This window comes from Gavia stellata, chromosome 4 (assembly GCF_030936135.1).
Source record: "Gavia stellata isolate bGavSte3 chromosome 4, bGavSte3.hap2, whole genome shotgun sequence".
NCBI lineage: Eukaryota > Metazoa > Chordata > Aves > Gaviiformes > Gaviidae > Gavia > Gavia stellata.
Genome location: NC_082597.1, coordinates 64591648 through 64607285, shown reverse-complemented (window position 1 = coordinate 64607285; position 15638 = coordinate 64591648). Strand labels below are relative to the sequence as shown.

The 15638-nt window shown below is 39.1% G+C and overlaps 1 protein-coding gene across 6 annotated transcripts in view; it reads left to right on the top strand.

The window, feature by feature from the left end:
• BRAF (B-Raf proto-oncogene, serine/threonine kinase) overlaps window positions 1-15638 on the top strand; it is a 68970-nt gene that overhangs the window by 24689 nt on the left and 28643 nt on the right. For 5 of the 6 annotated variants that reach the window (XM_059817253.1, XM_059817252.1, XM_059817258.1 and 2 more), the window contains 4 exons: window positions 7064-7167; window positions 7912-8014; window positions 9311-9459; window positions 10617-10736. In XM_059817253.1, the coding sequence (XP_059673236.1) occupies window positions 7064-7167; window positions 7912-8014; window positions 9311-9459; window positions 10617-10736 (476 nt within the window). Of the gene's footprint in view, window positions 1-7063; window positions 7181-7911; window positions 8015-9310; window positions 9460-10616; window positions 10737-15638 lie in introns of all 6 variants that reach the window. The other variant, XM_059817255.1, reaches the window with a different exon arrangement.

Below are 15638 nucleotides of genomic sequence, written 5' to 3'. Positions count from 1 at the left end.
CTGCCTTTCCCTGAGGGACGTAGGGCATGGCTCCACCAGTCTATCTCCCTGTCGCACTCCCTGACACTCCTCAGCCTCTCCACTTCCTCTTTCAGCTCTGCCACAGGCTGAGCAGATCGTTCACCTGGTCGCACCGCACACAGGTGGTGTCTCTCCCGGCCTCCGGCACGAGTGACAGGCTCAGGCACTCCCTGCAGCCGGAGACCTGGACAGCCGTGTGCTTCAGTGGGAGCTCCGTCTGGGTCGCCACATTCCTTCTGGCAATGGCTTTCAGCCATATATAGCTGGGCCTCTTCTGGGAGGGCAGTGACCACTCGTCGAGAGAGCCTCTGTGCCCTGCCCGCAGGCTTTCCCTGCACACCCTGCCTGGGCGAACTGCCGCGCAAACTGACATGCCCCGCCCTTCTGACACGCCACGTCCTGATGATCTTCTGAACACAGTTTGGGAGCTGTCCCTCAAAAGCTTGAAAAATGATAGTGTGGAGACTGCTGTTGACTAGGCATAGCAGGTTTGATCCAGTGTGGTTTAGTGATGGTATACTCTTGAGCATATATTTCTGTATTGACATAAATCAGTCCATGGCGTTCTACAAATGAGTACCCCTTAATTGCATTGGAGGTGTGAGTGGGTGCTGGTAACCGATGTCTTTGCAAGTTAAATGGGATGCATTTGATGGAATGGTAACAACTTTGTAAAATAGGTAAATTTCTGTTCAACTTCCCTTGGAGACAAGATTTAATGCAATGGAATTGTCTCCCATTTGTCTTACTAATGTGCTGCATTAAGAATGTATATTCTTAAATGCTGCTTTCTCCTGGAAGTTGGTCAGAGCTTCCTGCCCTGAAATTCAGAACAGCTGTGTCTGAAAGCCATGTTCTTCATTTTATAGAGGATGTGATGTTCAGTATCATCTTATGTCCTCTTTGCCACAAAGGGGGTTAATTTTATCTGTTAGTGCTGTAAAAAGTGGCTGACTGATTTGGTTAAATATTTGTCCTTCATACCTAAGATGAGAAACTAAATACGGATCTCATGTTTGGATTTTTACCAGAAAACCTAACATGTCAGAAGGCAAGGCTAGTTATTTGGCAAAAAGATAGCTTAGCTTATTTCTCTCCCAACACATTGAATTCTGTGAGCATGTTGCTGGCATTTTTTAGTCATATAGGTACCGGGGGAAAAAGTATGGTCTTTCAAGGTGTATGTGTTGAGGTAAGTAAATCAGTACTTTAAAGTGATATTTCAAAGTCTATGCTACTTGGAATAATCTTGTTATTGTACCCGGTATTCTGTTTAGAATTTTTCTGAAGCTCTAAGGTATGTTACACATACCTTACATATGTACATATATAACACTTGGTTAAAGCGAGCTGAACTACAGTGCTAGGCTGAGGAAAAATTGGAACTAGCTAACTAGTTTAGAGTAGTATAACACTAGATATTCAGAGCTGTCCGGCCTCTCCACTTTCAAAAATCAATGTAAAGGTATTCTCTAAAGTGCTTCTCAGTCTCTTCAGTCTCTTCAGTCTCTTTATTGCTGGAAAATATTGGAAACTGCACTGGTGTAAGGAAGCATTTTTAACTTACTGAGACTATGCCAGTTTCTGCTCTGATGTTAGAAAAGTGATGTAAGAGTTATTTAGGGATGTAGCCCTGAATTTCTTACTGAATCGGGAATGACCTGATTTACAGAAATAAATGATTTATTATGCATTGCTTAAATGCTGGTGGCTGCAGTACTAAATATATATCAGCAATGTTGTTATGAATACTTACTGTCCATAGAAATAGTTTACGTGAGTAAAAGAAACGAGGAAATTAAGTGCTATAGTTCTGTTTAATGTGTTTAGGTAGTAAGACTCTGCTGCGAGAATTTTTGGAGACACTGGAATAATTTTCCTTTGTTTACTTGAGACTTCACATTTGCAAAGTTGGGCATGTGTTTTGGTGTCTTCCTGAATCGCTACTTGCCAGATTCAAGACGCACAAGTAAATTACTTTCTCGGGTATATTAGTAAGCTACACACTGAACACATCTTGTTCTTCATTGGCAGCTTCTGTACTATTCTGTAGTTTTATGTAGCCCACGCTCTTCACTTTAGAAAATTGTTTGCCGAATCAACTATTCAAATTTGTTATAAAACCTAAACCTTTTCTGATCTACAAATCTTAGGTGTATAAGTAACTTAAAAAGAAAACCCTTGGCAATTGGACTTTGGAAACAGATCCCCTAATTGAGTAGCATGAATTTCTTAGGGGGTAACTGTTATAAAACATTTAGATTCTTTTAGTTACAAAATAGAGGCATCGAAATATAATGGATGGACATGGACAAAATGGGTTTGAAATAATATTAAGCATTCTCTGTTTCAGTAAAATGCAAACTTTGTTCAGTTTACTGATTACAGTGATAAGGGTGCATGTATTGGAGTAGGTCAGAAATTTTCTCATGGGAAATTTTGTCATGTCAAAAAATGCTGATGTGATTCGGTTAAAATGCTCTGTGGGAATCCCATCAAAACTCTTGATGGAATTGGTAAACCCACTTTGGTGTCTGCCTGTCTGCCGTGCTGAAGCTGCCGGCTCCTGCCAGGCAGCCTGGGGGCTCAGTGCGTTGGAGGACTGCTCCACACCGGGGCTCCAACTCTCTGAGCTCCCAGGCTGCAGACCCTCTGGCTGGGGGTGAGTAGGAAGCTGTTCTGAAACTTGTACTTCTGGGAGCCTGTCTGTTAGCTGGACAAAAAGAATTCGGGTTTTTTTCTTAAGATTGAATTGCTCACCAAATCACTGTCTTGGAGCTGGATTTTTCTTTAACTTTGCCATGAGTTGGGTGTGACAAGAGGTTGGGGGGGCAGGGGAAGAGGTTTTAGGGGGGAATGCTTTGCAGGGTGAGATGTCTGCTTTACAGCAGGCACTGGTAGGGACTGGAGGAGGGGGCTGAAGGGCTACATGCACAGATGGCGATAGACCATACTGTACCAGTCTGGGAAAATGATTAATCAATACTAGAGGGATTTATTCTAGTATTTAGTTCTTTTCATTTAGCCTTCTGTTTCTCTGCTCAGGAGTTCTGTAAGAGAATGTTCTAAATGTGATGCTGATTCAGGATCCTGGTGATTCTAAAGAGAAATCAAAACAGTTCCCTAACTGTTTTTTAGCTGGCTCTTGTTGCAAATGGCAGTGAAGAGAACAAATGTTCTATCCATGTTTCTAACTGCAAGTTGCATAAATATGGCTCGGATTTTAATGAAGGGAGCTTGGGGAAGTAATACTGAGGAACAGTGTATGATAAGTGAGCGAGATGCTTAATGCACGTTTTTCATAGTCCTGTTGCACTTGCATAGCTGTAGGCGACCTTCATTCTGATACTTCCCAAGTTTTGAGAGCTTGCCTTTCTGACCTTAATGATCTCTTAGAAGAAAGTCTGTAACTTCATAAATTTTGGTTTTAGCAAAATTAAAAAGAAAGAAAAAAAAATAAAATCACCTGAAGTGGCATTATTTACACCAGTATAACTCATTAATAGAGTTGGAACTTTCCAGTTCCTGATGCAGACCTTTGCTTCATGAGGTACTGGAGAATGTTGTTGCCCTTTATGGAGGATCAGTGCTGGAGGAAGAAAATGTCCTCCAGTGAGCACAAGGTTCCCTCTCTCTTTCTCTTCGTCTCTTCTTTAATGTTAATCAGCTTTCCACTGCTTGGCTTTTCCTCCTTGTCCTGTTCCGTTCCCTCACCTAGATCTAGATTTTACTACCTTGGTTTCTTTTAATACTTACTGTCTTGAACTTTTCTGCCTGAGCTAGAACCTCTCCCCCCGCTGTGCTCAGTTCTAATGCTTTGCTTAGGCAGTCCCTTCCCTCTGGTGCTCCTTGTCCAAAATGAGCCATTTTTTCTCCTAATCACAGCATGAAAGCTTCCTGTTCAGGATGTGTTTCCATTGCCTCCCCAGCTGTTCACACCAGTTCTCACCTACATGGTAGTTCGTTGTATCTTTATTTCCTGCCCTCTGCCTCATTCAGCTCTTCGGTCTGTCTTCCCTCTGTCCTGCTTGGTTGTTTCCCACCAACTTGCTGATGGTGATCCCCTCTCCCAGTATACACATGCTTTCCCTGGTCAGTTCTTAAGTTTGTCCTGCTTCTCTTCTCCCATTTCTCCTTCATGCCCAATCACTTTCCTGGCTCTCTTCCCCTTTTTTCCCCGTGGTCTGTCTGTCACCCTCTCAGTATTTGAATTTCTTCTTCCACAATGCGTATCAGTGGTGAAGTAACTGAGGTTGCTGGAAAGATAGACTTGAAGTGTCTGTGGGGGCTCTACCTCAATCCAGCAGGAGCTATACTTGCAGAACAAATAACTGTGAGCTGAAGAACACTCATCAGGTAGCTCATGATTGGACCTGACGTGTGTGGGAGGTTGGAGCATGCCTCTGAAATCCTCAGATGTTTTAGTCAAATTCTTAAAAATATTTACTCTGTATTTGTAAATATATACAATGGAGACAGGGAGAACTTGTCACCTGACACTGAGGGGACAGACAGGTTCTTTTAGGGATCCTTGGCAGCACGATGATGACACTAAATTGTAGTTACAATTAAAGCTTTATATTCTTAATGTGATATTATGATTAATATAGCACAGAATTGATGATTAGAATGGCACAGGGTTTCTACAACCAGAATCAGTATAGTACAATTTATAAGTAGCATAATACAGAATTTTTAACACAACTTATAATTTCTAATCACCTGGACCCTCTGCAGATTGGGACAAATCCTAATACATGGTTTGCCATATCAATATAACAATCATAATCTAGACTCTAAATTCATATAAAAGAATGAGTCACGCCCTCAATCCTGGGAGGAAGTAGAGGATAGCGGAGGCATCCCTGGCCATGGCAGGCCCCGGGTCTCACTGTCCAGCAGCAGTTCTGGTCCAAGCTCCCCCCTTAGGACTTAAAACTGCTTGATCTTATAGACAGTGCTCTGGGTGCTCTTATGTTTCCCTGTTCTGTGATGGGGCCACCACCACCACCTGGTGGCCCCAGGTGCCTGGGACCTTCAAGATCTGCAAGGAAGGGAGTAATCAGCCTGACACCCAGGAACCTTGGGTAGGGGAGGGGGAGAAGAAGAAATGTGTCTGGTTTGTCTACTTGGGTCATGGGACCTTCAGGGCCTGATAATGAAGGGAAAGAGAACAAATATGTGACCCACTCGGTCACAGAGAATGGCTGCTTGCCTCTTAAAATGGTGTTAGTTATGCTAACCGCATAGCTGGGGATTGGGAGCAGGGGGTACTGGTCACACAACGACCCTACGAACAGTTGGTTTCGGTGTGAACAATTAGTTTGGTAGAGACTTAAGCAACAGAGGGCTGAGTTTTACAATGGGAAGTTGTTGACAATATTGACAATAATAGGTGCTCCCAGGCTCCCTCTTAATACCAGTGACAGGTATTAGTAACAATTAAGGATTTTTTTTTTGCTGGAGGAATGACCTACAAGTGTTTGAAAGCCACAGTGTTAACTTCTAGGATGGGAAGAAGTTACTTAGATTAGTAAAACGATGCATTAAGAGGTAATGGAACGCGTGAAACAAAGTCACTTAAGGCTGAATATCAAGATTGTAAAGGAGTGTGCTATAGGATGTTTTTTCCAAGGAATTAGTAGAAATTCTTTTTTAAATTTATATATGTTGACCAGATGAAATGCACAAATATCCTATAAGAAGCACTTTCATATTAAAGGGAGGAAGACTGTGAAGCAAAATATTCCTTTAATTTGTCTCTTTTAAGAGAGCATATCTTTGAGTTCTAGAAATGCAATATATAGCGTAACCTCAAGTGGTGTTCACAAAGCTACTTGAAATAGACTGCTACTTTTCACTGTCATCCTTAAGTAGGACATAGGGCCCCTAAATACCTATGGAAATTTAAGTGCAAGGAGCAAAAACTAGGCTCTGATCCAAAGCCAGTTGAAGCTGATTAAGAGACTGCTTTTGGCTACCGAGGGCTCTGGCTTAGGCCACTGGCAAGCTATAATTGAATCTCAGGTGTTCAGACAGACTTTTTTGGTTAGTTAAGTCTGTGGGTTTTTCTTTTGATTCATGTTTAAGATGCTGTCTGTGATTATAGGAGACATCCCAGTGTGTATACCAGCTGAAGTGTTACATATTTTCATTATTTAGTTCTAGAAATAGTAAGTGGATGATACCCAACACCTTAGCTACACTTAATCACCAGATTATGTATTGTTCTGTTTTTATGGCTTGACACTATACACCGCTATATCACAGGTATACCTAGAGATGATGTACTTATTCCTATAAGAGGTGCCTACAGCTAGAATAGAGTAGAAGCAAAGAAAATATCTTATTTTGCATAGTTTGCAGTTCTTTGTTTGGCAAGTATCAGTGTGCTTCTCCATTCTTGCCATCCTGTTTGATGTTTAAACTTTTCAAATACTGAAACAGGAGAGAGGAATATGTTTTTCAAATAGGAAGTATGTGCAGAGTTGCAAATATAGGTTAAAGTGAGAGGTGATGGTCTGCTGGACTCAGATGATTGTTTTATTTTACTTGTTTGCATGTTTATCTTCTATTTTAGAAATAGAAATAAAATGTTTACATTTTATCATAGGTTTTTTTGAGTGCAGTCCAAGTGAGTTCTTTCATTTTAATTTCACTTGGCATGTTGCCCCACTTAATTTTACAGCTTGGCCTGAACTTTTTATAGATGTACGTAGTTATTAGCTATCTGTGTGCTGTGTCTCTACTTTCTTCAAGATAAAAAGAGTTAGAAAGTCGCTTTTAGAGTTGGGTCAAGATTTCATTCCAAACGTTAATAGAAATGTAGAGCTTGTTCTCTCTTCTAGCTGAGCTAGATTGTTTATATACTATTGACCAATAAAATTTTCCACAGTACAAAAAAGGTTTTGAAAAACTCTTACCTAGCGTTTTGTAAAGCATCATGAAAAGTGTTTTTTGGAACTTGAGGGTCAAAATGTTTGCATCAGTTTGGAGGGATAAATTGGAACTTGTTTTAATTTCTTTTATATTTGACCTCTAGGTTCCAGCAAGATGTGGGGTGACAGTCCGAGACAGCCTAAAGAAAGCTCTGATGATGAGAGGTCTTATTCCAGAATGCTGTGCTGTTTACAGAATACAAGATGGGTATGGTTTATTTGTGATGGTTTTTGCTCTTAGAATCTCTTCTTGGAGTTACCCAGTATGGCCAATTCTGTCCAACATTGTGGAAGTTGTTTTCAAAGTTCAGAATGATGTGATACTTTGCACTAAAACAATTTGTGCCTCGAAGACATGTCTAAAAAGAACAGCAAACTCCTAGAAAAAGATTTAATCACTTCAAGAACAGCCATAATATAGAGTAATATGAGCTTATAAACTGCTGGGAAAACACTCATTAATCAAACTCATGCTAACCAAACAAGTATTAAATAGTTTTCATTAACTTTTTGGTTTTATTTGACTTGGTTATAGTGCATTCTTAACTGAATATAGAGTTCCTGTGCGGGGAAAAAAATTGAGTTCCCAGCCTTAAAAAGTTTGTAGGTTATCTTACTGCACAAAATTAGCCATCTCTTTGGAACTCTTATGGAGCAGGTACTTTCACAAGCACTTTATTTGATCAGAAAGGTATCTGTCACCTTGGAACCAAGGAATCAGCTACTACTGGAGCTGATTGAAAAAGTGCATTTTGTTCATGCAGTTTGTCCAGGGAAGGTGTGCTTTCCTTGGTATGTGCTGAGCTTAATGTCTTGCCTTTAAAGTTTCCTGTAGTTAGAGACTGGGTAGCAAACCCCCACAGTGCAACTTTCTACCTGATCTCACATCTTCAGCAGGAGACCTGCAAGGGCTTGTGTGCTGGTGCTAATGAAAGGCTTATTTACACTTTAGAGAGAAGAAGCCAATTGGCTGGGACACTGACATTTCCTGGCTCACTGGAGAGGAGTTGCATGTGGAAGTCTTGGAGAATGTGCCACTCACGACACACAACTTTGTATGTACTGTTTTTTATGAAATGCTGAGTAGGGTTAAATCAACTTTGTACTTTCAAATTCAAATTAACAACTTTGAATAGTATTTTGTATCTGTGGGATGTGGTGGGGGTTGCAAAAGAAGTTTTTAATCACAGTAGCTTAAGTGAATTAAATAGAATTGTAATTGAAATAAGTGATGTTAGAGTACTTGATCACCCTTAAAACTTTCACATTTGGATGGAATACACCCTCTAAAATCTATAAATGTAGGGGGTTTAAATCAGCACTGCATTGCAGAGCTGTAATAATAATCTACTATTTTTGTATTGCTGTATCTATAAAATGTATTCTGGGCCTCCCTGCTGGCTCTGCAGCAGCAATTAACTAATGAACTAACTATTCCCAGAGCAGTGCTGACATCATCAATGATGCTAGTGCACAAATATGTTTTGACCTGATAAGGCACTAAGTAGATGGAAGCCGCTAAACAGAATCCATCTAAACGGTTCCAGTTACATACAAAATCCTGGAAATAATGTTTGTCACATTGAGAAAACCAACCTTTTATTTAAATAAAACCCCAAAATTCTATGTGCAAGCTGCTTAAACTATGTTACTCAAGCAAGCTAGTTTGGCTGTGGCTAGTTAGATGAAAGTCTATTAGGCCTAACTTTTTTTTATATCCTTCTGAAATTTTGATTATTACATGTAGTAATACAACTACAATTTTTTTATGCCAAGTATTGCTAAATTTGAAAATGAAACTAAATCTATTTTTCCCCCCTATAATACGGGGATAATATATGTTCACCATGTTGCAATTTTAAATGTTTCTGAGTTTTGGTAGTCAGAATTAAAACTATATATGTAACCCTACATAGAAGCCGTATATATAAGCCATATGTGTATTTCCAGTCCTGTGTTGGATAGAAATGTCATTTGGCTCCTGGAAAAATCAGAAGATGAGATAATCTTCCAGCAGCTTTTGTTTTTATAGGTTGTATCCAATTAAATTCAGAATGTTTGTCTCTAGTGTGATAATAGTCCACTGTTTTGCTTCAGATTTGTTGCTGGTTTTCTTAGTGCTAATGAAGTGAAGCATTAATTCCAATAAATAGTTGAAAGAAAAATTTTAATGCATGAAGACTGTTTCAAAAAGGAGACAATCTTTTATGGAAACCTGTTTGATATATAAAACTGTAGCTCCAGCATCAAAAAAGAAGTTTGTAAGAGTATTTCAGGGAGGTAAAAGCAAATAGCCTATCTTAGGCTTACAGAAGGACTCGGTTTAATTATGGTTATTTTTGACAATGTAGGTACGAAAAACATTCTTCACATTAGCATTCTGCGACTTTTGTCGAAAGCTGCTTTTCCAGGGATTCCGGTGCCAGACATGTGGCTACAAATTTCACCAGCGCTGTAGTACTGAAGTGCCACTGATGTGTGTTAATTATGACCAACTTGAGTAAGTAATCACAATTGGTTTTAAAGTTGAGCCTTTTATTAAGCTTACAGCTGTCAGTGATTTCTTATGTTAAATCTGTAATTCAGGAAGTCAGAGGAGGTGCCTGAAGAAAATATAGAAGTTCAACTGTTCTTGTGAGACTGCATAATTCATATTCTCTCTGTTCTAGCTCAGACAACCAGTTCATATTTTCTTGGTGGACTATGAAATGCTTTCTTTGAAGCATGAATGGGGTGGCTGAGCACTTGACTGTATCAGACAGACTTCTCATTGTTCACAGTTGTTATTCTTAATCAAAACTGGTTCTTTGTTATGCGATGGCTAGGGCTCTTAAATGTTTAGATGTGGGTTTAGATGTGGGTTCATTCTCTTCAACCTGAAATAAGTGTTACGAGACACTAGTTTAATATGGTGAAATTGCAGTTGGTTTTACAGTGATTGAAAATAAACCCATTAGTGAGTTTCAGGCCTAGGTAAGAAACATAAAAGAGAATGTCACAAACAGTCATGTGTTCTTGAACTTAATTACTGATCTATTTGTGTAAGTCTTTGATGTAGGTTAAGGATCTGGTGTAAACTGGCTCTGTGTTCTATTTGATTGGTTTCAGCAGAGGCTATTAAGTCTTTTAAATAGACTTTCATATAAGGAATCATTTAAAATGCTAAGTTTTCCTCCAAGAATAAATTTAATTTCTGCTTATGTTGGTATTTCTAACTGTTTCCTTGGGCACCGTTAAGAGTTTGTGCTCAGGGCTTATGGATAACATAGTTCTATCCATTTGGTTTTTGGCATTGCATCAGTGCAAACATTAAAATTAAGTTAGTGTACTCAACATATAGGTATAAGTTGTGCATTCTTGAGGAACCAGATGTTTGCAATTTCAACTAAAAGATTAAAAAATTACTTTCCGCAAAGGTATGTTTAAGGCATGATCTTTTGATCCTTTGTCAAGTAAATAATAGTTTTAACAAATCTTGTAGATTAATGTGTTAGTGTAGTCTTCATTTTTAAATTTAGAATTTGATTGGTGAGGGTTTGCTTTTTGGTTGTTTTGGTTTTGTTTTTTTTTTTTTTCCCCCAGTCTTTGGGTGTTATATTGTGAAGCTTCTGGGTTTTGCACAAGTTAGGTTGTTTTTATTTTGTTCTTGCCTCACAGTTTGCTGTTTGTCTCCAAGTTCTTTGAACATCACCCCATACCACCAGAGGAGGCCTCCTTAGGAGAGACCACCCCAGCATCTGGATCGTACCCCTCAGTGCCCCCCTCAGATTCTGTTGGGTATGACCTTATTCCTGCTGTTTAATAACATAACACTTCAGTACTGTATGCTTAGAAACACTCAAAATACTGCTTTGCAACTCTCTCTACATTTTTGTAATCTGGCTTGTCATGCAAATGTATCCACCTATGCTTAACTTTAAAGAAGTGAATGTTTTCGTTCTCATGAATGATACAAATTAGTAATGAACCTAAGTTAAATGTGTGCATAAGTGTCTGTAGAACTGGGGCCTTACCTGTTAAACTGATTTCTTCTGCATGGTAGCTTAGACCTGGTCTAAACTGGAAAGATTTTGTACTTAAAAAACCCAAAACTATATCCTCACAAATTCTTTTAGTTTGTGTTATCAAACTACAATTTATTTGCCTTGAAATGACATACCTCTGTTTCAGAATAAGCCACACCACTATAAGATTGGTGTGAACAGGTGCCAATTCCAGGTTCATAATACTGCTTTAGTAGCTTTTCCACATACACATTGCTTTAGTATCTTCCAGACCAGCTGTCTTCCTCCTATTTAGATGTTGGGATATATCAATAGCATCTGTTTGCTGCAGATCCAGGTTTTTTAAAATTAGACTTCTAAAACTGACCATAGCCTCCATCCCCTGTATTTCCAACAAAGATTCTGGACCCTCTCTCTGTGAAGAGATAAGTGATCATATGATTAGATTATGTTCCCAGTAGCTAAGAGATCACTGACACCACCTAGCACTAGACAGTTGAACAAATCTCCAGGAAAGAGTAACTCAAGGATGTGTATCAAAGTCAAGAAACCTGATGCAGATCTATTAATAACACCAAATACAAAAGCCTTCAGAAAAACATTCCTAGGACATGTGTGCTGCATGGAGATGAACTGAATTTGGCAGAGAGGCTTTCTTGGAATAGTGAGCATTGTGCCTAAACTAAAGCAGAAACAAAGCTGGAAGCTACGCAGGCACCTATGGACTCTTAACTAGAAGAGAAATTCCCTGGACAGCCAAGGCTATTTTATGAAAAATCAAATGTGATGCCTCCCAGGAAAATAGATTGACAGTCCTGCAGAGGGAACCTCATTTGGTAAGTACAAAGAGAGATGTTCTTATTTGTACTATTTTGTGCAGTTTCAAGTAAATTTGGAAGTGCCTCTTGCATGTAGTGGATGTTGCCTTTATCCTGTGGATGTTAGTACAGCAGATTGTGGACAAGGCTGCTGCTGTGGTTTTCTAAACTAAGTAGGCTCTGCCTTTCTCATGGTACAGCTGAAATTATAACCAGGCTAGAACTATTAATCTGTGAAGAAGCTTGTTCATACCAATTGTGTTAAATTCCTGTGGATGCAGACTGGTATATGCTAAATTTTCCTGCTTTTCAATTGCCTCTGCCTCACATTTGTGCTTTCTTACCAGTTTATGAGGATACAACAAGATGGATTATCTTAATTGATACATGCACTACTTCAGGTAGTCTTAGGTTTGTGAAGGAAAAACTGAGACCAAAGCTGGTTAATGCCTTAAGGTTTTTAACTTCACATATATAAAAATGTTAACACTTAAATATACTTGCCAGTTGAGGTTAAGGAACTTTTCCTAAGTGTTGCATCTGTAAATGTTTGTGGTTGCAGGAGCTGTAAAAGGTTTCTAGCTTTCTACTTTTTGCTTTTTTGCCTTGCTGTACACTTCATTGTTAAACAAAAAAAAAGGCATATATCATGCCTTCAAAATTCTGGTTTATGATTATCAGCTGGTGTTCATAAGTAGTATGCATGTTACCAAGTCATGAAATTTTCCCTAAGCATCTGTGTTTGTAGTATTTCTTTTCCAGAAGTAGCTCAGATGCTATTGTATGAGCATATAGCACTGGCCATACCTTTCTCCAGCTATCCTTTTGCCTTTCTTTAGTAATACTCTGCTTTTTAAAGACATAATTGTGGAAATATTAATTTCTCTGAATTTTTTTAAGTAAAAAAAAATATGTTGGCTTTTTCTATAAAAACATATACTTACCCACGGTTTTGTTAAAGGGTACTGCTACAATATGGGATAATAGTTCAACTGGAATAAAAACCAAAATTGTGACATTTGAGGTGATCTTGTCTGGGAAGAGAGTAGGGGACTGAAATTTGAGAGTTGGGCAGTGGGATTGAAAATATGATGAACTAGCGCTTTATTAACACTTAGTATTTTAATAATTGTTCCTTTGATTTCTCTGTTCTCCTAGCATCTTGCATGGCACAGCCCACAAAGGAAGGGATGTTACTAATTGTTTGGTAAACCTGAGGAAAGAGAAGGCAAACCTCCTTCATCTTTAGCCTTGTGAAGGGATTCCAGCGGCAGGCAAAATGCCCAAAGAAAGGAAGAGTTTGTGTTGCAAGACAAGCTCAAGAGCAAAGGCGTGTGTGACATGCTGAGAAATTGTCAAGGGATCAGATGGAGAAGTTGGAAAGAGAAAGGGACATAAAGGAAAAGACCATTGGACATGATGCAAAAGCTGCTAAACGTACTGGAGAACTTCGTTTCACTTTGCTCATGTGTAACAGCCTAAAGCAATCCAGTCCTGTAGCCTTTCATTCTTCCAACTGTAAGCCATAGGCAGTCCCTCCAGATTTTCCACCCTGAGATAAGGGAGCACATATGGTCCCACTTGCACATTTCTGAACCCCGTGTAAAAATGTGTCCAGCCTCCACATTAGGTCTTTTGTCCCATTTTAGTTATTTCAGTTTGCACTATCCTGTTCTGCCAAAGCAGCCATTTTAGTTATCTGCACTTAACTGGAAAGAATTATTAAAAGTGTAGGTCTCCCTAATAATAGCCATTTGTAATAAAATTGAAGTACGCAAACTGTATATAATACATTGTATTCATTTCATTCATTGCACTATCATAAAGCTTCTTCTGTATCTTTGCTCATAAAATATGAGCACAGAATTTCTGTGAACCTAGTTCCCTGGATCTTACAGATATATTGAAAGGGGAGAGATTAGCTATTCAAAATATTCCAAAGTTGTCTTTTTCAACTTCCATCTGTTCTCTGAGATGCTGTGATTTTGGGGCAAAACTCAGCAAACTCATGAGGCAGATGTTACGGCAGTGTAAGTAACCTGTGGAGTGGGTGGTAAGGGGGCGCATGGTCAGACTCTGAATAGCACAGTGGCGGTTGGACTTGACAGAAACTGAAAGCATCGGCTTTGCTTGAGGCAGAATGCTGCTAGTAAGCAGGTTGGCAACATCTTGGCTCTTTGAAAAACAACATCTCCCAACATGCTTAATCTCTTAAATTTGAGGAAAAAAGGGGGACTGGAAGGTGGAATTCTTGGAAGCTTGCCAGCCCCTGCCTTAGAGCAGGCTCCAGCCTGTGATTAAACACCTCTGCTTTCCTTTCTGTCTTCCAAATGTTCACTGATCATTCTGCCTCAGCCAAAGATATTTTCATGTCTAGAAAAGCTTCTGAAAAGCCAAGGAAACAAAGACGCAGTCTTACAATATTGTTATTTAGTACTACAACACTGTTTAGATCCCCACGTGTTTAAGCGAGCAAAAGCTTTGTGTTTTATTGCATAAAACAATGATGAACTTTTCCCCTAAAAACTCTGGCACCAGACCTTTTCCAGACCACTCCATGTAAATGTTAGCAAACTTCCTACAGTATCCAACTTGATGTGCATTCTTGCTGAGCAGAAAAGGCCTAGTATCAGAATCTTTAGAAAAATCATCTTTGGTCTGTACAACAGCTGGGGGAAACCTCTTGCTCCCCAAAACTTTATTTGGAAAAACATGCTAGTGAACTGCAACCTGGTTTGGAGGACTAACAACAGCTGTGTGGGTTCTCTTGATAGCCCCTGCTGTATGAAGCTATCAGAATTTTTAGGAAAGCGTTGCTAAGCTTTGATTTGGGCCCAAAGGCCAGTATAAATGCACACCGTTGTGATAATCCTAGCAGTTGTTTTCCACCTACAAGCCAACATGGATGAAAACAAGTTATCATGGTGTAGAAAAATGCACTAATCCATATGAAGTTATGAGTGTTACAGATCTGTCCCATGATGCTTTTACACTGACTTCACAGGGTGCTGTAAGAGTGATCTTTCCTAGCTTGTAGTTACAAACTTGTACTGCTATCCTTTTCTCCAAATCAACATTTGATTTGGGGTTATTAACTATTTCCAGGCTGCAGAGGTGGGGAAAGAAAAAAAAAAAATCACTTTGTTTTCTGGCAATATCTATAGAGTACCACAATAATTAAATTAGAACATGTTTGGCCTCCAAAATTTACAGTTTACCTGCTTGCTAGTGTAGCTGAAATAACAATGTATCCCAGGTTTTCAGCAGTCCTTAGAAGCTGTTTGAAAATGGAAGTGCACTGTGTTCTTCATTAACAATAGTAAAAAAAAACAAAACCAAAGCCAGTCATACCCTGCTGTAAACAAACAAACGAAAAAACCCCGTGGTACACATTTTAGCTTGCAGTAGGTTTGACTTGGGTGTGAGTATGCAGTCTACCAGGTGAATAGTGTGTACTACACTGAGACCTGTAGCTAAACTGAAATGCACTTGTTCAGGCTGGGAGGGGGAGAAGAAAAATCTCAGTCCAGCAGAGATGCAGTCATTTTAAAAGGGAAGTGGCACACACCCTGTAGCTGAAGCTAGGTAAATGTGAATTTTCAGTTTAAGTATTTGCCTAACTACAGCAAAATAAAAATCCAAGCAAAAATCCTGAAGCCCAAACAAACCTCTTCAAAGAAAAATCTTTCCTGAGTAGACCAGCTCTTAAGTATATGAAACATCACATTGGGGAGTTAAAGGAAACTGAGGAAAAATCTGTATTAACATTTTCTTTCGTATTTGTAAAGTGAACTAACTTGTATCATTGCAAGTTCTAAGATCTGGTGGAAGTACTGTATATGATTTTATAAAATCGT